The sequence below is a fragment of the Saccostrea cucullata genome, unplaced genomic scaffold (genome assembly GCF_032062105.1).
Source record: "Saccostrea cucullata isolate Sc308-1 unplaced genomic scaffold, CSIRO_AGI_Scuc_v1 ctg2220, whole genome shotgun sequence".
NCBI classification, from domain to species: Eukaryota; Metazoa; Mollusca; class Bivalvia; order Ostreida; family Ostreidae; genus Saccostrea; species Saccostrea cuccullata.
Window position 1 is genome coordinate 69,450 of NW_026934135.1, and position 26,849 is coordinate 96,298.

The following is a 26,849-nucleotide window of genomic DNA, read 5'->3' on the forward strand; positions in this document are numbered from 1 at the left end:
AGTACCTCTAGTTTCTTGTTTGGTTTACATGAAGTTGAGATGATAGCACTGCAATAAAAGGTCACATCGGAGGACACCTTTAGAAATACCACTGCGTGTTCCGAACTTATGTCCTTACCTCTAGTCGACTCCTCAGACTCAGACTTCAGTAACTTGAGTCGTTTGTTGACTTACTATTTATTGCTGAAAATAATCTACCTTTACTTATCTAGGAGGAAGTCGAGTATCAACGAAAGCAACAAAAAAACTACCCTACCTTTATTGTTCCATAAGGAGGAACTAAAAATAGCCTTAAAATAATCTACTATTCTACTCATTTTCAGCTGTTACTTTGCCACAATACTTAAATGCATACCTCCATTACAATAAAAGTATTCTTTAATAATGATAAATTATGATATGATAGTAATGTGTTAAGGCTTAACTTCATTTCAATATTTTATCTAGATCCTCTTTCAGTATTATGAAAAGAATTATATATTTATCACATATTTTCCCCTTTATCCCGTTGATATAGCCCATGTGATATCGTTTTCGTAGCAACACTATGTATTCCTACGCCGCATGATGTAATGTAAATAAACAAATACATGTGTATGATGGAGAGAATAACTTAATTTGTCAAATTTCACTTTATTTGATGTAATTGTACAAGGTTTCATTTATGAATTAGAAAAAAATAAGCGCTGAAATATTTACTTTCTTTTATATTTGTACAAACTATTTCATACAGCGTGACTTTATTTTTTACGTTATTTGGTCCGAGATAACCGAAAAGGAACTTTGAATTAGAAATAACGACAAAATACACATTTATAGTGAACAAAAATATGTGATAAAAAGAATCTCCCATGGTTTGTGATTTGATATGATTTTTATCCAACTCGTTGTGTGTTTTATATACCCTCGCCAAGGCTGGGGGATAGAAAACACACAACTCGTTGGATAAAAATCATATCAAACCACAAAACATGGGAGATCCTATATATATTTTTGCTTTTCATTTCTTTCTTTTTTTTGGGGGGGGGGGTACAGGTATAAAAAGAGTTTGTATTTGCAAAGACTTAAAATATCTTTAATCATATAGTGAGAGTCTGCTTGTATTGGATGGAACGTATAAAAATATACAGCATCGAGACGTCCTGTCATCCATTAAGGTCATACGCAACGTAGTTAGAACTTTATTTTTTTCCTTTCACTTGTTATAAATTTAATATCACTTTAACTGCGGTAATTTTTCACTGGGGTCAATTTTTCATAGGAGTATTATATAAAATAACGACCCCTAGGGCTCTTTCTACACTTTTTTTTCTACGGGTGTACCCCAGTCATTATTCGATGGGGGTCGTTATTCGTCTTTACAACGGCTGATACAAGTGTATAGATATCTCAGGTATTTAAATCACATGACCATGTTACCAGGTACACATTTAGACTAAAGACAAGCAAGTGAATTGTATTGTACGGGATTATCGAGAAGCCATATTGTGTTCAGAGGTAAGAAAAGATCACATTTAGAAAATTAAACACATTGTAAGACATTTCAAAATGTCATTAATAATCTAAATTCTAGTACATGTATTATACATTAGATGAAATGCATGCGAGAGACACTTTAGATCATGATATACAAATTGCTTTGATGTTATTAACTGTTAGCATTTTCTTCGATTTATTTCATCAAACATAAGAAAAGTTTACTTGGCATTTTAAAACTACAAATAGATCCTTTCTGTTATTTCTAAACAGACTCTGTCTTACATTTTAACTAACAAAACAAAACCCATACATTGATTTGTTTATAAAAATTTGCGAAAAATGTCTGTTGTAAGTGATCCATGTCTCTTATTTACTTTATAGGGTCATCTGATTTTTTTCTTACTAAAACCCCAGTGATGGACCCCCTGGACAGAGCTCAAGTTCTCCTCCTCTGTGACATGTGTCAAAAAGCTGCATTACAGAGTCATTGTGAACTTTGTCAGATAAACCTGTGTAAGGCCTGTGTAGGGGAGCATCTCTCTGATTCATCCAAAAGACACAATGTTGTACCATACAAACACAGAACTTCTACTCCTAACTACCCAAAATGTCCAAACCACACCCAGAAACACTGTGAACTTTACTGTGAAAAATGTGACATTCCTGTCTGTTCTACCTGTATCTCCTCTGGTAAACATAAAGGACACGATTTATCAGATGCTCTTCATAACCTCAGCTCTGAAAAAAACCATTTAAGACAGGATTTAAAAGAACTAGAAAAAAACATATTCCCCACTTATAAAAAAATTGCATCTAATATCAAGACTGAAAAGGCTGACCTGGAAAAACATTGTGAGAAACTGACAACAGCTGTTTCCAAACAAGGTGAAGTATGGCATAGTGAAATAGACATTATTGTCAAAAAAAGAAAATGTGATATTGCTCAGATAAAAACTAGGGTCCTGAGGGCTCTAAAAGAGAAGGAAAATGAAATAAATCAAATGATTTCTGAGCTAGAAGAGAACATTACTTACCTAAAGGAATTACTGGACTCCGATGACGAATCTCTCCTATTTACATACATATCCAGGAATGCTGCATTTAGAAGATTACCTCCTAAAATCAATGTATCACTTCCAAGATTTTCTCCTCCTCAGATCAACACAGAACAGCTCCATCAAATGTTTGGTTCTTTATCAGCATTATTCATTACAACAGAGGAACATGGCTACACAATGAAGACACAAGAAGCTGAATACTGTTCTCCAGTTAAACCACTGCTTGATGAACCAGAGCTCATCACCACCATAGACACTGGGTATAAAACACTACACAGTGTCACCTGCATCGATGATGAAGAAATCTGGACCAGTGGACAAGACAAAATCATGAAACTCTACAACCTCCAGGGCAAACTACTGAAGTCAATCAAAACCAAGTCTCGGTCAATTGACATGGCAGTGACAAGGAGTGGAGATCTAGTTTATACTGACCCCGATAAAAGAACTGTAAACATAGTGACGAATGAAAAGATACAGGAAGTTATCAAACTGCAGGGATGGACACCTTACTATGTCTGTAGTACCTCCTCTGGTGACCTTCTGGTTACAATGGACAGTTATGAAAACAAACAATCGAAAGTTGTCCGTTTTTCTGACTCCACAGAGAAGCAAACCATTCAGTTTGATAATATAGGCAGACCTCTGTATTCATCTGGTTTCTTTATCAAATACATAAGTGAGAACAGAAACCTGGATATCTGTGTGGCTGACTATGATGCCAGAGCAGTAGTTGTGGTTGACCAGGCAGGAGAATTCCGATTTAGATACACTGGTCATCCTTTTGCTACCAAGAGATCATTTCATCCAGTCGGCATCACAACAGTCAGCAAGAGTCATATCTTGACAGCAGACTATAACAACCACTGTATCCACATCCTAGATCAGGATGGACAGTTCCTTCGATACATAGATAATTGTGACCTCCTGCTTCCATGGGGTTTATGTGAAGACGCCAGAGATAATCTCTTTGTGGCTGAATGTAACAGTGGTAAAGTGAAGAAAATCAAATATATGTAATCAAGATGTTTTAGGTAACAATATTTTTTCTGAAAGGATTTTTTCCAGTAACCAAAATTACTACATAATTTTATACTCTTTTGGTGTTGAATATGGTTTGTTATTCACAAGAAAAATGAAAATATTCTTATTGACTGAGGCGAAGCTGAGGTCAATATGGATATTTTTTTGGTGAATAACAAATCATTTCAACACCAAAATAGTTCATTATTGTTGCATTATATAGTCTGAATTTGGATAAATAAGACATTGAAGGCTGAATGACGACACCATTGTCATTTAAAAACTTCGTTGAAAAAAAAATGCAAGATTACATTTTGTCGCTTTAGTGTTTTCCTTTCCGAGTTTCGCTTTTAAAGACGTCCAATTTTTAAAAAAAATAATCCTGAAATACGAGGGGTGATCAAAAAGTATGCAAACTAATTGAATAACTTCCATACAGGAAAGAATATTTGGTTTTAATGTTGATTATATTTCAAATTAATCCTCCCCGATTTTAATGCACATCAACCACCGTTCTGTGCATGCGCAAATCACGTGATATTGGCGGTCACGTGACCCCCTCCGTAGCGTTCTGTCACAACAGTTAAAAGATTTTTCCGAATTTTATATTTTTTTCCATGTGAGTTAATTTTTATGACAAGTACAGTTAATTTGTAAGAAATAGTCATATCTCGGCAACAGAATGGGTGGATAATAACATCCTTTCCAAAAATAAGCATGGCGACCATTAAAACACAAATCTTTTGTCTCAGGAGATACCTTTATTCAAGGTGGATAGAATATGGGTGCATCCTTTTTATCATATCTAATATGTTTAAAATCTAAAGTAAACGATATCTTAGGTATTTAATACTTATATCATTGTTCAAAATAAATATTCAACTATTTTTCAAAGTGCTAATGGGAAGTCTTTGAAAGCAAATTGCTTAATTAAAAATACATATCTTTTCAAACTTGCTTTCACTGGGAAAGATGACAAGTATCATTTTTAACCATCAGCCTTCCTTCACTAAAACGATTAATCCAATCATTAATTGAATTTATTGGAACTTATTTATCTCAATAAACTGTGTACAAATTATCATATGATACTGTAGAGGGATTTCTAAGATATTACAATATGTTGTACTGTCGTTTGTTGAAAGAATTCGACTGAGACAACCATTTTCGTCACAAGTGACCTAAATAGTGACGTCATTTTCACATTGTGACGTTACAAACAAGGAGAGAAATTTTATTCAGCATATGCTGTTTATAGATCTTTTGTATGCCTATGTGTGTACCGAATTTCATTCTAATCTGAATTGTGGTTCTGTAGATATAGAGATAGTTTGCGAACTTGTAACTTTGCACCCTTCGTAGTTCTGAAAATTATTTTTCCTTCACAGATATGTAGCTCGCTGCGGCCATTGCAACATAATTTATTTAAGAATCGTAATTGACAAAGATAAATTAATTACATGTAACCACTTTATTTGTGTGTTTCTTCATAGATTCTTTGGGATTCATAGGGTGCAAGATAACAAGGTTTGTCTGTATATGTAACCCAAAACAAAGATGAGAAAACTGATTCAAGAAACTTTTTATTGTAGTTGTTTTCATTTTATTTCACACACATCTTTAATACTTGTTAAGTTCCATGGGATTTCAGCTAAATAAGTCCACTGTCAGTAGAACTTAATATTAAAAAGTCATATCAAATTTTGTAGACAACATCAATCATTTCACTATAGTGAATTATCTATCTGTTTTTATAAATTATCAGCTCCCCGAGTTGAGCCTCATTAGGCTTCTTACTCTCCTTATGAGGGCTTCCACAAAGTTATAGTGGGCCCTGGACTTAAAGTATTTCTTAACAAACAACGGTTAATATATCAATCCGAAGACATTTTTCAAAGTTAGGTGATAAATTAAGCATAGCTCAATAAAAGTACATTGTATTTCTCATTTTCAAGAATTCAGTGTTATATAATGCCATCTGGATCAAGTTATACTCTATCGCAGAATGCAAATTACAATGTTCCATACGACAAGCAAATTTCCAATCGCATAAAACATTGAAGCAAGTTTAAGGCAGGCTGGAGGTAGGGAAGAAAGAAACACTTTAAAATTACGGCTGTGGGAGAGAGTTAAATCTGATTCATGGAAGAATAGATGAACCACTTTTAAGGTGGAGATCGGGAAGGGGGTACATGTATCTCAACTATATCTTTAGATGGGCCGGGGGAAAGGTTTGGCAGTAACACTTTGCTGTGGTTTAAATGTGAAGAATCAATATATCTGTCATTCCACTTTTTGAGGAGTGAGTGGTTTATTTTACCTGGTCAATCTTTTGTATCCTTTTGAGGAATGAGTGGTGTATTTTACCTGATCTATCTTTTGTATCGTTTTCAGGAGTGAGTGGAATATTTTACCTGGTCTATATTTTGTATCCTTTTCAGGAGTGAGTGGTGTATTTTACCTGGTCAATCTTTAGTATCTTTTTGAGGAGTGAGTGCTGTATTTTATCTGGTCAATTTTTTGTATATTTTTGAGGAGTGAGTGATGTTTTTTACCTGGTCAATCTTATATATCTTTTTGAGGAGTGAGTGATGTATTTTACCTGGTCAATCTTTTGTATCATTTTTAGGAGTGAGTGGTGTATTTGACTTGGTCAATCTTTTGTAATTTTTTAGGAGTGAGTAGTGATTTTTACCTGGACAATCTTTTGTGTCTTTTTTAGGGGTGAGTCATGTATGGCCGTGTTTGCTGTCTGGTTCAGTGTCTCTTTATCGTCACTGGTCACCCCCATCATAAGCTGTCTATCAATGCCTGGTAGAGAAACTGCATCAGATTCGCAAAATGATTAGTGAGAAATCCCTGTCAAATCTGTAAACATTTTTAAATTAACTAGGAATCAGCAATTTAAGCTTTATCTTTTGTGCACTATAATCCACTCAGAGACAGAAAGTTTAATTTTTCAATATAGTTTACATGTCTATTTTTATACACATCATATTTTTCTCCTCTTTCACTTGCAAACAATTTTGCCCTGTATGTTAAAATCACCCAGACACAACAGGGTTGTAGAAATAATGTTTTTTTTTCTGTAAATTCACCCTGGCGAAAGTCAATTGGGTGAACATTTCCCTGTACACTAGGTAATTAATCATTTAAATGAAACGAAAAGGATCAGATGACGTAAAAATATGGTCAACCGTAATATCTGACTCACTTAAAACTCATTTGTTAAAGACATAGCCTGGTTAACCTTGAAGCCTCCCGAGTTGCGTGTGTCTGCGAGTCTGACTATGGTACGTAGATGTCTGCTGATTGACAGGAATGCAGTGAATGACATAATACTCCAGGTAACGCCAAAACATAAACAGAGAGTTCTCCAAGATGTCTGCAGCATAGTCAAGGGAGATTACTACAATTTAAGTTTTCTGTTATTGTTTTTCAATGTTTCTATTTATTCCCGGCCATGTTTAAAAATGTACATTAGTTGCCAAATAAAAAAAAATTGGCTTCAACTTTCAACAAAAATTTTTGCATTGCCAACATCATAATATTAAGTTTCATCCATAAAGGATACAAACAATGTACTGCAATTGTTTCTCTTTGTAGTGCACGATTTTGGTGAGGCGAGTTTTAGCGAGTTTCTGTCTATGATGAGATGTGAGTTTCTCTTCTACTCCAGAAAATTAAATGAACAGATTAAATTGATCATATATATTAAATATAAATATACATAAAAGACAAATAATCTAAATTACTTACAATTACAACCTTCTTCGATTTCATATCCTTTGTAGTACGTTATGCTTCAATCTTATTATTTTCTCTGTACCTGTTTGAGGTCATCTGTGCTAAGATCAACCAGACTCTGTAGTTAACGGAGATGTTGTTTGTGTCTTTACCTGTTTGAAGTGGTCTGTACTAAGGTCAGTCAGACTCTGTAGTTTACGGAGATGTTGTTTGTGTCTTTACCTGTTTGAGTTCATCTGTGCTAAGATCAGCTAGACTCTGTAGTTTACGGAGATGTTGTTTCTGTCTTTACCTGTTTGAGTTAGAGATAGAGTTCATGTTAGTTAGAGTTAGGAAATGCAGCTAGCAGACCGTCATAGATCTATGTGTAAATACTGAAAGGAAAAAGAAACACACAAGAACATGATATGGTGAAATTTTCTGACTATGTGACCAAAACTTATGAAAATTGGTAAGATGTTTATTTTGGTTACTTTGCACTAAAATCACTAGTCAAAACTACTCAACCATGAAATGTATGGCATCACGTAGGGGAAATGATAAAAAGTCAAAAACACATGCATGCTAATGATGATAATTTTGTAATACAAAAATAGTTTACAGAGGTGTTGTTTGTGTCTTTACCTGTTTGAGGTCGTCTGTACTAAGATCAGCCTGACTCTGTAGTTTACGGAGATGTTGTCTGTGTCTTTACCTGTTTGAGGTCATCTGTACTAAGATTCAGCCTGACTCTGTAGTTTACGGAAATGTTGTCTGTGTCTTTACCTGTTTGAGGTCATCTGTACTAAGATCAGCCTGACTCTGTAGTTTACGGAGATGTTGTTTGTGTCTAAATGAATTAGACGTAGACTCTGCCTTCTCTGATACTAGTAAAACAGGAATTCATTCATTGTAGTTAGTCATAGGAATATACCGCTTATAATCCATGATGACACTGTATCGAAACGTCTGACCTCTCTGAGAAAGAGCCCTTGAATGGCATTTAAATTTTACATACATTCAAGCGTGCTTGCTTTAACAGAATACAGGCCGACACTCTTCCTATACACTAGATATGTTCGATTGATTCACTTGTTGTGATAACTTCAATAAATACATTTCTTTTAGGTATACGAGTCTTTTTTCTTGCTTTCAACATTTTTGCTCTTGATCATTAATTTTAAAAGGGCAAGAATTTTCTCAAATATTATAAAAGTTTCAATATTTAAAATCATGAAGCGAGGGAACAAAAGATTGATTGATTGATTGTATATTGTTAAACGTCCCTCTTGAGAATTTTTCACTCATATGGAGACGCCACCACTTGCCGGTGGAGGGCTACAAATTTTGTCCTATGCTCGGCACTCAGGGCCTTTGAGCAGTGAGAGATCTTTTTCGTGCCAGCACCTACTGCGACACGGGGACTCGGTTCATACGGTCTCACCCGAAGGACCGGTCTCCACGTCCCGCAGTGGGATTCGATCCCGCGACGTAAGGAATGACTCCTTACTTCGGGACTCTAGAGCAGACGCTCTAACAACTACGCCACGCGGGCGACGGGAACAAAAGAAGAAGTGCTATTGATAGAGCATCTTCCCACGGATAAAGCAAAATAAAGTTTCTGGGTGGGTAGTATCCGGGACCTATACAGTTTAGTATATAGGTAGTTTAGTATATTAGGGTATAGTATCAATCAAAAGAATAAGATAAATAAATAAAATATAATGTGGCTGTATCTCTAAATTGACAGACAAAGATATGTCGGATATTAAAATCACCTGATGTGGTAACAGGTACATGTTAAAACTAGAATAAACACTAGGAAGCTGTTTGTAGAAAATGTAGGATTAGCAGGGAGGCCATTTTGGATCCTAAGGTGAGACAAGATAATAGTTAAGATTTAACACATTACCAAAACATTACCGATTTGTAGTTGATCTAAAATGCAGTATAATACATTAATTGATGCATTAAAAGAGGAATCCTAGGTCATACTGATTATATTCATATGAGGTGTAAAGTCATTTTTCTTTTTTCTTCTTTTTTTTGGATAAAAAACTGCAAACATAGGTACATTCAATTGACAGAGCTCAAGTTCTCCTCCTCTGTGACTTGTTTCAAACCGCTGAATTACAGAGTCATTGTGAAATTTGTCAGATTAACCTGTGTAAGGTCTGTGTAGGGGAGCATATCTCTGATCGAACACAAAAACACACGGTTGTACCACACAAATTCAGAGCTTCTACTCCTAATGTAGAAATCTAAAATGTCCATCCCACACGCAGAAACGTTGTAAACTTTACTGTGAGAAATGTGATTTTCCTGTCTGTTCTACCTGTCTCTCCTCTGGTGAAAACCTTGGGCATAAACTAACAGATATCTAACAGGAACCAAGTTTCATTACAGAAATTTTAAAAAAGGATTTGAAAGAACTAGAAAAAAATATATATTGTACGTATGAAGAAATTGCATCGGATTTAAAATCTGAAAACCTTAACTTGTCAGCATTATCCATTACATGTACAACTGATGAACATGGCTACACAATTAACACACATTAATATTGAAGCTGTATCCTGTCCTCCAGTCAAACCACTGCTTAATGAACCAGAGCTCATCACCAACATAGACACTGGCTATCGACTTCTATACAGTGTTACTTGTCTAAGTAATGAAGACATCTGGACATGTGGAAATGTCAAAATCATGAAAATGTATAATCTCCAAGGCAAACTACTGAAGTCAATCCAAACCAAGTCAGGTAAACACACCATCTGACATAGCAGTGACAAAGAATGGAGATTTTGTTTATACTGATCCTGATATAGAACTGTTAACATAGTGAATAAACAGGTACAAGAAGTGATCAAACTTAAGGAATGGAGATATGTCATCATTTTTTCTTTGTGTGTAGAAAATATCTAGAAGCTAGGAATTTAATGTTGAATTCGTTACTTGTAGTTAAAAATGTGAAAAATGTTAAATGCACATACACTACTTTGGGAGATGAATCATTATCTTTGCAAGAAAATGAAAGAATATTTGGCTTTGGTCAAAAAGTTATTCAGGATACTGATCGTTTCAACTAACAATTATTTGTATTTACTATCTCTTTTGAAACTAAGATATTATTGTTTTTGTCGTCGTTATAACCAACAGAATATTAATTGATATTTTTGGCAATAATAGCAGCTATTGTTTTTGTTCCTCTACGTTCATCTATATCATTGGGAATTTGTAAATATTTGTAATTATTGTATGGATTTTGATATTTTATGTATGGGAGAGGACTATCTAAGTTTCAAGAACTTGTGTCCAATCCCTTTGACATGTTTGTCAATAAAATATGTTCAAAACATTATCAAAGACGTCAGCAGAAAAACAATTAAAGTTCATAACATGTAAGAGTGCCAATTTGTGTCCATAATTTGCGCTTAAAACAGCAAGCATGCAATCTGATGTAATGGAGGACAAACGCGGCTGAAAATATACCGCATTTTAACCATAATAGTGACATACCACTATAATAGCGGGATTGACGTTACATACCAACCTGATAAAAATAATAGAGAAAAAATAAAATAATTATTTAATTATAAGAAGTAGTGGTTTCAATAATTTTTGTTATTTTCCAATGGGATGTCATATAATTGTAATTCAATAATTAAACCTTTCAACCTTAAAATGACTTGCCTACTAAACAATATTTTGATTCATTCATTTCAAAGGCAAAACTATCAACACTAATGTTATTTAAAGGAACACATTATAATAGGGGTCGTTTAGAGTGATAGAAACTAGCATCAAATATCGAATATTATCATTTTTATATGTTCCTCTGTGATCTACGAAAATGGTCACAAATTTGTGACGGCATGCATGATATAATGTTTGGTACTTTTCCTGTTGTTTTAAATGTTATTTAAACTACTTGAACACGTTTATTTTACAATTTTAAAATTTGATAACTTGGTTTTAATTTGAGTCTCGATAATACTCCCTCAATTCAATTAAACGTCAAAGCTTGCTATGATTATGATCAGTTTTACTGCTAAATGTGCAAGTATAAAGAAAATATTTTTTGCAGGATTGATTTAATCATGAGGTGCTTTACCCCAACAATATATGATTTTTAAAAGGACATTCTTTACTCCGTTCAAATATCTGCCCTTGTTTTTTAAACTTGGTGGTGCAAAACTGTGGTTAGGTGGTTTCTTTCGAGTTTGATAGGCTAATCGTTTGTCTTGCCATTCTGCAATTTGGCATGATATTGTGTATCGATTAATATCTCTCCAAATCTTGCTATTGATTTTTTATGTGTAATTCTATGAACATTGTAAATTGCAGTTCATAAAAAAGTATATTTGGCTGTCTTTAAATCATGTTTGGTTAAACTCTCTCGACTCAGGGTAATATAATTGAGTCGATAGGGAAAATTGTTTTTTCCAAGAAATTAAATTTCAAAATATCTATTGAATGAATAAAAGAACCGAAACGGAAAGTAATATCGTGTCCTGGAATGAAAAAAAAAATCAGAATCCGCCATTTTTGTCAGTCGGTAAAGCTACCTTAGTTTCTATGTTATAATTTTGAATATCTTAATCTGAATAATTTACAGCTAGAGAACCTTATTTCGACCGATGGGTTACTCAACGATCTATCTTTAATGTTTATTTTATTGGGTTATATGAAATAAAGATAGGTCATAACTTTCGAAATCATTCTTTTATTCTTTTCGAATCAATATTCACATTGTATGTTTATTAGTATGTTCATTAGTGTGTTCATTAGTGTGTTCATTAGCAAAATGAGTTTCAAAATGCTGACTCAAAGTCAAAGCTGAAATTCTAATGTACAAAAATATTTTGCAAAAATATTTTTCTATATATTGAACACATATAATATCTCGTCATATGGTAATAAATCAAAAAACATATTGTATTCTAATGTACATATCATATGGTAAACATTAGGACTTATGTTCTTATGTTTTTTATCATGTTTTCATAAATGTCTAGTTCTTCGTACTGAATCAAGGTTAACGCACTACTAAAAGTATTCACGTATCACACTATATAAGACCCTAACAAAACCCCAAACTTTTTCTCACTATATACCCAGACATAATATAATTTTCTCAGTTTGCGTGCTTCACGGTTATTTAAGTTACATATTTAGGTATTTAAAGTACGGCCTGGCAGTACGATGAGATTCAAAGTACGGACAAGGAAGTTAATTATTAACATACATTCAGACAGTTTAAGGGAGCCATGTTGAAGTTTCAGGTAAGACGTTATCGAAATTATCCATTTTCAAATTTTTCTGACAACAACAATGTTTTAATTGTAAAAGGAAAGAAAGAAGATAGGAGATAATAGGATTTAGGAACTATTCCCTTTAAGTTTAAAAGTGTAAAAAAAAAAGTTGTTCGATTCCTTATCGATTTTGTCAAGACATTTTTCCACCTTCTTCAATAAATTTGACTAACATTAAAGAAAAATTTTTTTTTATTTATTTTCATTATTTTTACAGATCCATGTTATCATATGACAGTTTACCCACGAAATGGACCCACGAGCCAGTGCTCAAGACTTACTCGTCTGTGACCTGTGTCAAACAGCAGCATTACAGAGTCATTGTGAACTTTGTCAGATTAACCTGTGTAAGGCCTGTGTAGGGGATCATCTCTCTGATTCATCCGTAAGACACATTGTTGTACCCTACAAACACCGGAAGACTACTCCTTCTGTTAACTACCCAAATTGTCCAAACCACACCCAGAAACATTGTGAACTTTACTGTGAGAAATGTGACATTCCTGCCTGTTCTATCTGCATCTCTAGTAAACACGATGGACATTATATATCAGATGTTCTGAAGAAACTCAACTCCAAAACAGAAAGTTTAAAAAGAGATTTTAAAGAGCTTGAGCAAAGAATATATCCTACTTATAAAGAAATTGAGTCGGATTTACAGTCTGAAAAATTAAACTTGGAAGCGCGATATGAAACATTGATTACAGCAGTTACCGAACACGGAGAATTCTTGCATCGTGAAATAAACAGTATCGTCAACAAACAGAAATCTGAAATTAATCAGATGAAAACCAAACATTTGACTATTTTGAATAAACAGGGAAATGAAATGAAAAAGATTACTTCTGAAGTAGAAGATACAATGCTTGGTTTGAAGAAAATACTTGACTCCAATGATGTCTTAGCCTCTGCTTATATCTCAAGAAATGCTGAATTCATCAATTTACCTCATAAAGTCAATTTTCTTTGCCAATTTTCTCCCCTCATCACGGAAACAAGGACCAGCTCAATCAAATGTTTGGTTCTCTGTCAGCATTGTCCATTACAACAGACAAACATGGCTACACAATGAAGACACCAGAAGCTGCATCTTGTCCTCCAATCCAACCGCTGATTGATGAACCTGAGCTCATCATCACCATTGACACTGGGTATGATCCACTTTACAGTGTTACCCGCCTCAGTGATGAAGAAATCTGGACATGTGGAGATGACAAATTCATGAAACTCTACAACCTCCAGGGCCAACTACTGAAGACAATCCAAACCAAATCAGGGAACATACCATGTGACATAGCAGTGACAAGGAGTGGAGATCTAGTTTATACTGACCATGATACAAGAACTGTAAACATAGTAAAGAATAAACAGATACAGGAAGTGATAAGACTACAGGGGTGGAAACCTTACTATATTTGCAGTTCCTCCTTTGGTGACCTCTTAGTTACTATGATCAGTGACGATGACACACAATCAAAAGTTGTCCGTTACTCTGGATCTACTGAAAAACAAACCTTTCAGTTTGATAGTGAAGGTGACCCCTTGTATTCCCCTGATTGCTTTAAATACATCACTGAAAACAGAAACATGGATATCTGTGTTGCTGACTGCAAAGCCAGTGCAGTAATAGTAGTCAATCAGGAAGGTGTACTCAGATTTAAATAAACGGGTCATACCTCTATTTCCAAGAAATCCTTTGATCCACTTGGCATCACAACAGACAGTCGGAGTCAGATCCTGACTGCAGATCATTATAATGACTGTCTCCACATCCTAAACCAGGACGGACAATTTCTACGTTTTATTCGTAGCTGTGATGTAGGTGATTTATGTGGTCTGTGCATGGACACCGCAGATAACCTCATTGTAACTGAAGTTGACAGTGGTAAAGTAAAGAAAATCAAATATATGTAAACAGGATTTTATCAAACTGACGATTATTTGCGAGAAATTTGATACCAACTAACAATGTACATATATTGGGATTTACCACAATTCTTGTTAAAACTTTCGCTATGTTTGTAAATATAACATATTTTTATACAATGAATTAGGGTTAAATCTTGGATAGTTCCGTCCCCTTGTGCATTCTGAATTTACAGACACTCTGTTGTTTTGTTTTTCTGTAGAAGAAAACTATTAAAAAAGCAAGGATGTCTTACAATCTTTTAATAAATAGAGATTATTATTGTCAATTAATATTTTGAGAGACTGCATATTTACACAAATGTAATTTAGAATAAATTTTAAAAAAATAAGAAAGTCAAGAGAAGATTTCAATCACTTAAAATAAATTACAGGTTTATGAGAAAAAGATAGCTACATGTAGGCCTATTATATTATTAAATGAAAAGTATGCATTGTCACTCTTTAGAAAAATTCTTACAGTTCGATGTAAGATGTTTCAATTGAAAAAGCTACTCGTTTTACAAGTACCAAGCTGAAAAAAGAGTATACCACACAATCCTCAAGTAAAACCTAACAATTTATTAAATGAACAACAAAAAAAAGTTATGCTACCATATTTCCGTAACAAAAACAGTGGGAACAATAATTGGGAAATTTATAAATGACTTAGTTTTAATGTATTAACAAGTTATTTAAAGAATACATTTATTTTAATAATAAACAGTTGAAAATACTGGGAATTGTGAATAATTTATTTTTTGCTTTGTTTTTGTTTACCCCGCCGATCCTGTTGTTTTATATGTCCGTGTTTGCTTTTCTCCAATTTTGGATTATTTGATAGACCTTTCAGTCTGACTACTGTTCATTATCTCTTTTTATTTCATGCAATATGACAAACTTTATTATCTTTCAAAAATACTCTGCACTTAGAGGTTATTATATGTATTCAAAGAACTTTAACTTGATATTACAAGCAAACTAAGTTTCACTTGACATTTTCTTTTTCCTTTTAAAGTTTTTTTTTATAATGGTTTTACTTTTTTGAATCTGTGTATCAAGTGATTAAACGATACATGGAATACAAGAACATAATAAAGAAACGCAAATGTTGACAGACCAAGTTGCATAAAATGACATTCATCAGTTGTGGGGTAACAAAGACCTCATGTCACGTCAGGCGCTGGAACGATAAATATAAAGTTACCTCGCTCACTACAAAGCCGCCCTAAATACCAAGTAAAGGCTTTTCGAATTTTCTAGGTTATATGATGATGATATTTCACTTCAATTTCCTTTGTCTCTTTAAAACTTTTAATCACTTGAAAGGTTAAATAAAGTTATTGAATTCCATGATAATGTTTAAAATGGCTACAGAGAAATAACTACACGGAAAGTTCTATTTTTATGCCAAAAGAGATTCAGAGCCATGAGAAATTCACAGTTAATGTCAATTGTAGTCAAGATGAGAAAAGTCCATCACGTCGAAAAGTTGTCTGACGCGTACGTTGATCATGTTAATTAAAATCTACATCCTTGTTGAAATTTAAAAAAAAAAGTTCTTTACTTACACCATTTACTGTTTTGGTGTTAATTTATTTTTGCTTTATTGATTTAAATATATCCTCTAGAAGTAAAAAGGATTGTTCTGAATTTTAGATGTAATGTTAAAACGTTCCTTAGTGTTTTGAGTCTAGGGTGATAATGAAAGATAACTGTTGAAAGTGGACTTTTTATACTAAATATTTTTTAAAATTGGAATTTTCATTTCGTTAAAACATGCTTCATTCCATTTGTCACATTTCCCGTCTCTTCAGAACTAATATTCTTTACGTTTATGCACAGATTAAATTAGGTGACATGAATTGTTTTTTTTAGGAGAAAACTATTTTTTCAATAAAATAAATATAAGGTATTATGAGCTATTTTCTTTGTGAGTACATGTCTAAAGAAGATGTCCATTTTTTGACACTGAAAGTTCTAATATTCTGGTAACACAAGATGCATTATTTTATTAGAATAATCTGTCAATTTAATTCTGCTTGCAGTTGTCTCAAAACGCATAACTAGCCAGAGATTGAGCAATAAGTTAGCATGTTGTCAGGAGTAGAGAATAAAGTATCAAATAATAAAGATGAAAATGTTTGTAAAATAATACATCAGAAAGATCGTACATGTATGATTTTTTTTTTTTATCAAGATGCAAGTTTAATTTGGGCATATGTTGTCTTTTATCGAACAATCAATATACAAAATTCTTCATTGACGACGGCAATCTTAGTAAGGTTGAAGTTTTTTTTTGCATATTTTATTACATATCGGGTATCAATTTAAAACAGACTGCGTAGTTTAAGCAGACCGTAACAAATCAAAAGTCAATAGGATGGGCATTACCTGCAATATCGTGTACGTAGAGAGAGATTAGATCATTATTTAGTTTAAAGTAATACGTTTTTAGCTCACCTGAGCCGAAGGCTCAAGTGAGCTTTTCTGATCACATTTTGTCCGGCGTCCGTCTGTCCGTCTGTCCGTAAACTTTTCACATTTTCGACTTCTTCTCAAGAACGGCTGGGCCAATTTCAACCAAACTTGCCACAAAGCATCCTTGGGTAAAGGGGATTCAAGTTTGTTCAAATGAAGGGCCACGCCCTTTTCCAAGGGGAGATAATTATGAATAAAAGAAAAATTAATGGCATTTTTAAAAAATCTTCTTCTCAAGAACCACTGGGCCAGGAAAGATGAAACTCATGTGGAATCATCCTCAGGTAGTGTGATTCAAGTTTGTTTAAATCATGGCCCTGGGGCTAGGGTGGGGCCAAAATGGCCGACCCAAGTTTTTACATAGGGATATATAGGAAAAATCTTTAAAAATCTTCTTCTAAAGAACCACTGGGCCAGGAAAGATGAAACTCAAGTGGAATCATCCTCAGGTAATGTAGATTTAAGTTTGTTCAAATCATGACCCCCGGGGCTAGGGTGGGGCCAAAATGGCCGACCCAAGTTTTACATAGGAATAGATAGGAAAAATCTTTAAAAATTTTCTTCTCAAGAACCACTGGGCCAGGAAAGATGAAATTCATGTGGAATCATCCTCAGGTAGTGTATGACCCCCGGGGCTAGGGTGGGGCCAAAATGGCCGACCCAAGTTTTACATATAATATATAGGAGAAATCTTTAAAGATCTTCTTCTCCAGAACCACTGGGCCAGGAAAGATGAAACTCATCTGGAATCATCCTCAGGTAGTGCAGATTCAAGTTTGTTCAAATCATGACCCGCTGGGCTAGGGTGGGGCCAAAATGGCTGACCCAAGTTTTACATAGGAATATATAGGAAAAATCTTTAAAAATCTTCTTCTAAAGAACCACTGGGCCTGGAAAGATGAAACTCATGTGGAATCATCCTCAGGTAGTGTAGATTCAAGTTTGTTCAAATCATGACCCCCGGGGCTAGGGTGGGGCCAAAATGGCCGACCAAAGTTTTACATAGGGATTTATAGGGAAACCTTTTAAAATCACCTTTTCAAGTAGCTATGATTAGTGATATTAATATGGAATCATCTTCAGGTAGTGTAGATTCTAGTTTGTTCAAATCATGAACCCCTTGGGGGTGAAAATTTAAGCCCCCTCCCCCCCCCCCCCCCCCCAAGTAAACTTTCAGTTCTGATCTGATATGTGCTTTTTCCTAGCCAATGTGCTCAGGTGAGCGCTGTGGCCCCTGGGCCTCTTGTTTTCAATAAAATAAGAACATGTGCATTGCGAAGTTAGGAATCCCCTCACAAAAAAACCGTATCCATACAGTACCGACCGGACACAACCTAACACCAGAGCGAACCCGGAGCGGACCCCGGGTTCGCTCGGGGTCCGCTTCGGGTTCGCATTCAGAAATTTTGGGACCGCTCCGGGTGCGCTCCGGGTTCGCTCTGTGTTCGCTCGGGGTCAGCTCTGGGTCCGCTAGAGCGAACCCGGCGTTCGCTTCTTGGGACTGCTTTACGCACTGATGCGTGAAGCTGACCCCGCTTTAATCTCACCGCCAGTAAGCCCCGCCCCTTGTATATTCCAAAACAGTAATGGTATTGTGGATCGATCATTGTTGTTTATGCGACGATGCGGACACGTACACTCACATGTAAACAGTGATATAATGGAGAACATTGATAAATTTGCTAAAATTCAACTGTACATTCGACATAGATTTACATGATTTCCTTGATTTCTCAATCCCGAGAAATTCAAACTAATTTAACAGCTGGTTATAAGGCATTTATTTTTCTTAAGTTATAACGAGAAAACAAAAAGAAGAGGAAGAAAAGAATGTTGAATTGATTTTCAGTATATCGAATGGTGAAACTGACGAAAGAAATCTAAACTAAATACCTTTTAAGTTCATGATTTATATAGGTTTTACATACATTTGTTATTCCTTACGTTTTGCTAAATCGTAGTTTCAATGTTTGCTTAACACGTGAATTATGATATCGCATCTATAAATTACATGTAACCTTTAGTAGATTTGATTGATTTGAACATATTTTATTGTAATATAATTACAAAGGGATTGGGCACAAGTACTGAATACTTATAACGCCCTCTCCCTATACATATAAATTACACATTGATATAGTCACAGTTAAGCATGCTATATAAAGTATTCAGAATTTTCAAAAGTAAACAGATTGATGCATTTTGCATATATGTATAAATATATAAAGTTGAACAGATTCATATATTAATATTGGTACAGTAATTAGCAAGGAAATCGACCAGAATGCTTAATAAATGTTTGAACAAAAGAAAAGAGACGTTCATTCTCTGCAGTACTCAGTGATTCAACCCCCCATAATAGGACATGTGTATCTAGTATGTGGATTTTGTCAAATTGTAAAAATTTATTTAAAAATTCATTTCTAGCATTCACATACTTTGGACATACGAAAAAATAATGATATGTGTCCTCAATTTTACCGCACGTGCTCAAGGGACTTGATATTAAATTGCATCTAAAAAGGTCGTTATTTAATACACAATTATGTCGTAGTCTGGTTTGAAGAACATTAAGTCTTCTGTTACCGTAATCAAAGTAAGAAGGTGGGCAGATCTAGATTTTTTATTACTAATTTTAGATTTGAATTTTGACATTGACTGTAAATTTCGAGTTTCAAGTGGAATGGAGTTCCATTCATTAACTACAGTAGGAATAAACGTAGACTTATAAGTTTGTAATCGACACTTTGGAATATCATAATTTTGAGAATTTCTTGTCGAGTAGATAGATGTGTTACAGCGCATATTTGGAAGGATGTCCATTAAGTATTCTGGCACTAAATTATTATGAAGTTTGAACATTGTTTTTAATCTAGCTTCTTGTCTTCTACAACTAAGCGGTTCCCATCCCGTTTCAAAATAAAGTGAATCTTTGGAAGCTATAGTTGTTAACCCTGTTACAATTCTAGCTGCATAAAGTTGAAGTTTTTCTAACTTATCACTATCACCTTGTTGACAGCACCCCCACACCACTGAAGCATATTCAAGTTGCGGTCTTATGAAAGATGTATACATGAGTGAGAGTGTTTTTCGATTTACTTTAAATTTTAATTTTTTCAAAAGAGACAATTTTTTGTAAGCAATAGACAATATATTATCAATATGTGGTGACAAACTGGCATCGTGTGAAAATAATACTCCGAGGTGTTTGTAGTTCAGTAATGATGTCTAATTCACATTGTTGAAAAAGAAGCTTAGGACATTCTATTTTTTTTCTTTGTGCTAAACATTATTACTTTAGTTTTAGAGGGATTAAATTTCAATAGCCATTTTTTAGACCATATTTCCAGAGCATTTAAATCTTTGTTTAAGTCTTTTTCAATTCTTTTCATATTATGAGACGAATGCTGCAAAGAATTATCATCAGCAAATAATCTACAAAAAGTAACCATATTATCAGCAACATCATTAACATATATTAAGAACAAAAGTGGTCCTAAAACTGAGCCCTGGGGAACACCAGCATATAAGGGTTTAGGTGTTGATAATAAGTTACGATGCATCACCCTTTGGTACCGACAATTCAGATAATTTTCAAGCCATTTATACAAACTACCAGTAATCCCATATGTCTTAAGCTTAAATAAAAGACCTTTGTGCCAAACACGATCAAAAGCTTTTGACAGATCACAAAAAATCATGCAGCAAAATTTTCCATCATCAATAGCTTTAACAATATTATCATATGTTTCTATCAGCTGGTATACTGTTGAATGCCCAGGTAAAAAACCAGCCTGGTATTTATAAAAAAGATTATTGTCATGAAAATAATTATAAATATATTTAAACACAACTCTTTCCATGATTTTACCAACACAACTCAACAATGACACTGGTCTGTAGTTAGACATCACAGAAGGATCCTCTTTTTTAAAGAGAGGAAGTACATTTGCTAATTTCCATGCAGAGGGAAAAATACATTCATTTAGAGATCTATTAAACAATAAACAAAGAGGTTTAGCAATAGTAAACTTTGCTGATTTTAACATCTTATGACTAATATTATCATGACCAATAGCTTTGTTTGTAGGAAGTATAGTTACAATATCAATTATTTCTTCCTCAGTAATACATACACTACTAATTTCACTGTTACAAACACTATATGCCTCAGGTAATTCTAACCCACTATCATCAACACATGATACAGATGTAAAATAGTTATTAAGTGCATCTATTTTCTCTTCGTTTGAATAAGCAATATCTGTACGACCACTATCAGTTATATATTGTAATGGTGGAATGTCAGAGGCATTTTTGGTTTTAAAAACATCCTTCAGTATTTTCCAGTATAATTTCGAATTGTTTTTGCTAGCATCCGTAAGGTGTAATTCTAGATTATTGTTGTAATTTTCAATTGCATGTTTTTTCATATTATTAAACTTATTCCTCACTTGTTTAAAATTTGTCCAGTCAGATTCTTTTTTGCTTTTTTGGGCTTTTCGTTTAAGTCTATTTTTTGTTCGAAGAGTTTTGCGCAATGCAGAATCAAACCATGGTTTATCTTTAGGCCGTATAATAACAGATTGTTCTGGTATACTTTGTCTAACTATATTCATAAATGTCAAAGAGAAGTTTTCCGTTGCTTGATCAACATTTTTTGCATTACAAATGAGATTCACCCAATCGGTATTTTTAATGAGTGAATTTAGTTTGTCCACGTCTGCATTTTTATATACCCACACTTTGCGTTCGTAAGATTGGTTTAAATTAACAGTAGATTTGAGGAAAATGTATGTCGCTTTGTGATCGCTTATTGTACTTTCTGTATTTAACACGCCTGAGTGAAGAACTGACATATCTGGGTTGACTAAAATTGGGTCAATAAGTGTGTTCGACGAGCCCGTAATACGAGTGGCTTCATGGATAGTGTTAGTGAGGTTGTATTTTAACAGAATTTCGTTTATGATATGTGTTCGAGGAATGTTAAAAAAATCTACATTAAGGTCTCCAACTAAAATTAATTTACTGGAAATATCAGAAGCTTTTTCAATAGACCATATAAGATTATCCCAAAAGGATTTGCTACTGTTTGGTGGACGATATACACAGCACAGAAGAAAATTACAGGTAGGTACACACACTTCTAACCAGATACATTCTATTGAAATAGGTTCAAGGTCATCACGTCTAATGGCTCGAAGAGATTCTGATATATAAACAAGAATTCCCCCTCCATGCGAATTCCTATCTTTTCTAAGTATTGTATTAAATCCCTCAATTGAAAGTTCGCTATTACTTATACTAGAGTCCAAATGCGTTTCTGTAAAGCATAAGATATCAAAGTCAGTTACATAAGTAGTTAGACTTTCTATTTTGTTTCTAATACTCCTAATGTTAAGATGAAAAATATCTAAGCTATGAATAGAAGCACCAATCGGACCAGGATTAGTTTCAATGTCGCCGGACAATAATAATAGAAAATGTATAATTTGCAGGCAAAAAAAATACATGGATAGAGCTTTTCATAATCTGGTTTGCTATACATTTGGACCTGTGTAGGTAACAATTATACAATTGTAACAGGTACGAAAATACTTTTCTAAAATCAAATATACAAAATAACATTGATTTAACTATGCATCTAGTTTTTGAATAATAGATTCCTATTGCGGCACGATATTGTGACACTGTGTTACCTGCCATTGGCTAAAAATTCTGAACAAAAGATGAACGTTGAATATCGGAGCCGCAAATAATGACAAATATCAAAATCTTCTGAATGCATGTAGGATAAACTGTGACCACTATGTAAGAAGTAAAAATGATAAGAAAACAAAAACAACAAACGAAAGTGTATATACAAAAATAAAGGAAACAAGTTGGTAATGAAAACTGTTAACAAGGAGTACAAAAGTGACAGGTGTGTGTCACGGAAAAAAACAAAATGCATATGGGCATAGCTGCTAAATAAAAACAGCGTGAAAACTATATACACGACTCTGCAAAAAACAGCGGTCATAATCTAATGAGTGACGAAAGGAGAGATAAGGATTTATTTATTGAGTGTATTTTATGATTTAATATTTATACTGAGTCTGTAATGAAATCAATTATTTTGAACATGTACTAACAGATACACAGTGAATTCACTAATACTCAGTCTGGTTGTCGGGTGGTACAGCTTCTGAGTCTGCAATAAAATCAATTATTTTGAACATGTACTAACAGATACACAGTGAATTCACTAATACTCAGTCTGGTTGTCGGGTGGTACAGCTTCTGGGTCGGATGATTCCCACTGCGGTGGGGCAAGATCGTGCACATCCTTGATAGATCGGATTATGTGTTTTTGACCTTTTTCATACAGCCTCGTGAAGATTCTGCCATCACTGGTCCAGAAGGAGTGAACTCTTTCAGCTCTCTTAGCACTAGCGAGTTCCTTAACTATACCCTGTCGATATTTAGTCAGGTCTTCTGTGATGAAGATTCCGGATTTCTTAAGATTTCGTTTGGCCGTATATATTTTGTTTTTTACCTTCCAGTTCTTGAAACGGCAGATAATTTGGATGTTGCCATCTTTATTTGGTTTCCCTATTGGATGAGATCTGAAAATGTCATCATCTTTGAGTTCGATCTTGAGATATTGTTTGCAGATATCGATGACGGTGTTATCCGTATCCGAACCTTCTCCTGGTACAGGACAGTTGTGAAATCTCAGTGAATTTCTCCTACCATATTGTTCCAGATCATCAACCGTGTCTTCTAGGTTCCATATTTGACACTGCAATTCAGAATTATGTTTCTCATAACCTTTAATTCTTGATGATAGATCTTCAATCTCTTTGTTTTGTTTAGATATTGTTTCGGTTTGTTTTTTGATGATGTCAATTAAGGAACTGAAGACTTCTTGTACAGCTTGTTCAATAGATGGTTTTATTACCTCAGCAATTACTGGTACTAGCTGAGTCATAAAACTTTGGCTTTTCATGGAGCTTAATATGAGTTCAGGGAGACTAAATGTTTGACCCTTAGTTTGAATGAATGGTGGTTGTCCTTCATTAGAACTGATTTGCTCACCTTGCGAAGAACCCGACAAAATAGATGCACCATTTGTAGTATTTTGAGTGGACTGAGTAGATTGGTCGTCCACCGAAGTGTTAAAGGTTGACCCATTCATTTTTTCGTCCATTTTTTCAAGATCAGTATTTAAATCAGATTGATCACAGAGATCCTTTAGGTCAGGTAAAGACGACGACCTAAATCTTCTTCGAGATGTTTTCCTTAAACTTTCTGTAGGACTGTTACTTGTATGTTTACGTTTTTTACCCACAACTTTAGTTTTCACTGATTTGGATTGATTTGTTGACATGAGTAGTTCTCATATAGTTCTCATATACATCTGACTACACAAAGGATTTATAAAAAACACAGAAACCACACTAAATAGTCAACTTTTTGGCTTAAAGAGGGTTCTAACTCATAGTCTTATATAAATATAGCCTGGTTATAAATTTACACTCACATAATCACACAGAAATGCAACTTCATTCCTTTTCACTCTCCCGACTCGTAACTACCCTCTTGTCACTAGCGCCATCTTGTTTTCAAACCTTTAGTACATCTGATACATGTACATTTAGATTTCATTTATAGTAGTTACAAATTAAAAGTTCGTAATAAATACTTACCGGACATTTTCTTAAAAAAAATCAGCCTAGCGGACCCCGAGCGAACCCGGAGCGGACCCAGAGAGCGAACCCGGGGTCCGCTCTGGGTTCGCTTGCTGTTAGGTTGTGTCCGGTCGGTACTGTAAATCAAAACAACATTCTATCCCGATGTAAATTACGTCACTTCCGTTCCACACAGAGACAAACTAACATGCCAGAAAAACTAACTCGCTAACAAAAGCGCATAGCTATATTCCCTCCAACTCCATGCGAAGAGATAATAATTGAAGGTTTATTTTTTTATCTTTAGAGAATTATTGATTAAAGTAATAATGAAAGTCAAAATGGATTTTTGATTTGGTGGATATTATATAAGATAGCAATAAAAAACTTCTAAATAGTTTATTGATTATTATTTTCACATTCATTAAAAGTTTGTTAATGTAATGATTGAATATTTATTTCACACACAAAAATAAATGTATCTCAAAGAATAACAGTGTAGAATCAGTCATATATATATTCTTGCTTCGCTGGTTACTGGTTAAAATTACATTCTAATAAAACACACCGGACCATTTACATATATTCAATTGTCTTCACTTTACAACTTTGCCACTCAACTACAAAGAGGTTGTCATGGGTGTCAATACACAAACCCCATGGGTTCTGTAGATCACAGTTGTCAATATAACGTAGGAATTGTCCTTTGTGGTCGAGGATGTGGATACAGTTTCTTTCATGGTCTGATGTCAGGATCTGACTTTTGCTATCTTTTGTGATGCCAACTGGGTTGAATGATTTTTTTGAAAATTAAAGGATGACCGGTGTATCTACCGTAAATCGGAGTTCGCCTTCTTGATTTACCACCACTACTGCACGAGCTCCGAAGTCTGCCACTCAAATATCAAGGTTCCTGTTCTCACTGCTGTATTTAGTGGAATCAGACGAATACAGAGGTTTACCATCACCGTCAAACTCAATTGTTTATTTTTCTTTGAAACCAGAGTACAATTTTTGATTGTTTATTATCATGACTTTTCATGGAAACCGGGAGATCACCAGAGGAGTTACTGAAAACATTGTAAGGTTTCTATTCCTTTTTTATGCATCTCCAATTCATGTGTCCTTTTATTCTTCACTATGTTGACAGTTATTGCACGAAGGTCAGTATAAACTAGTTCTCCATTCCTTGTCACTGCAATGTATCCTGGCCAGATTCCTGACATTGTTTGGGTTGATTTCAGTAGTTTGCCCTTGAGGTTATAGAGTTTCATAATAATATCATCTCCACATGCCCAGATTTCTTCATCACTAGGACAGGTGATACTGTATATCGCGTTATTCACAGTCTCCATAGTACTGACATTCTCTGACATGTTTGGTCTTTGCAAAATATCTCATAATGAATGCCCATGTAGTACCAGAGGAAAGACAGATATTTCAGACAGGAATGTCACATACAGTGGAAAGACAGATATACCAGACAGGAATGTCACATTCAGAGGAAAGACAGATATAGCAGACAGGAATGTCACATTTCTCACAGTGAAGTTCAGAATGTTTCTGGCTGTGGTTTTGACATCTTAGAAAGGTAAGAGTAAGCGCTGTGTATTTGTACGGTACAACAATGTGTCTTTCTGATGAATCAGAGAGATGTTTCACTTCACAGGCTTTAACGATGACTCTGTAATTTAGTTCTGTGACACAGGTCGCAGGTGAGTGGTGTTTGCGCTCTGTCCACAGCGTGAATCACTGGTATTTTCCTAAAAGAAATTTCAGATGGAACTGTTATAAAGTAGAAAATTTACAGAAAATTGTAAATTAGGAAAAGAGATTAACAACAAATTACTATAAAAAGCCCAGAAGATCTTGGATGAAAAGCAATTTCAAGGAATAAGAAAATATTTAGCAATGTTAAACTTATTGTACATAATAATGTAAAAGAAACATGATTTTTTTTTTATTTCTTTGAAGAAAACCTTCATCTGCCTAATTAAAAATGGATTGCTAAATAAGAGCGGCTAGGGGAATTCTTATCTATGTAAGATACATTTTTGTATTAAAAATAGGAATTTAAATTAAGTGAAATAGACAATATTTGTGAATTAAATTTTACGCAACAACGAACAAACGAATAATTTTACTTTTTGTTATTTCAAATATTTGCCTTTTTCAGTGAATTTAACTGC

At 34.3% G+C, this 26,849-nt stretch overlaps 1 protein-coding gene and 1 pseudogene across 1 annotated transcript; one reads left to right on the plus strand and one right to left on the minus strand.

Moving 5' to 3' along the window:
• Positions 1–1,869: 1,869 nt before the first annotated feature.
• Positions 1,870–14,860, plus strand: LOC134240007 (uncharacterized). The gene is given in 6 exon segments (XM_062722129.1): positions 1,870–3,555; positions 7,167–7,217; positions 9,856–10,047; positions 11,634–11,695; positions 12,840–13,560; positions 13,563–14,860. Coding segments are annotated over 6 exon segments (3,639 nt in total). The 5' UTR covers positions 1,870–1,895; the 3' UTR covers positions 14,516–14,860.
• Positions 14,861–25,236: 10,376 nt separating this feature from the next.
• Positions 25,237–26,036, minus strand: LOC134240008 (uncharacterized; annotated as a pseudogene).
• Positions 26,037–26,849: the final 813 nt, after the last annotated feature.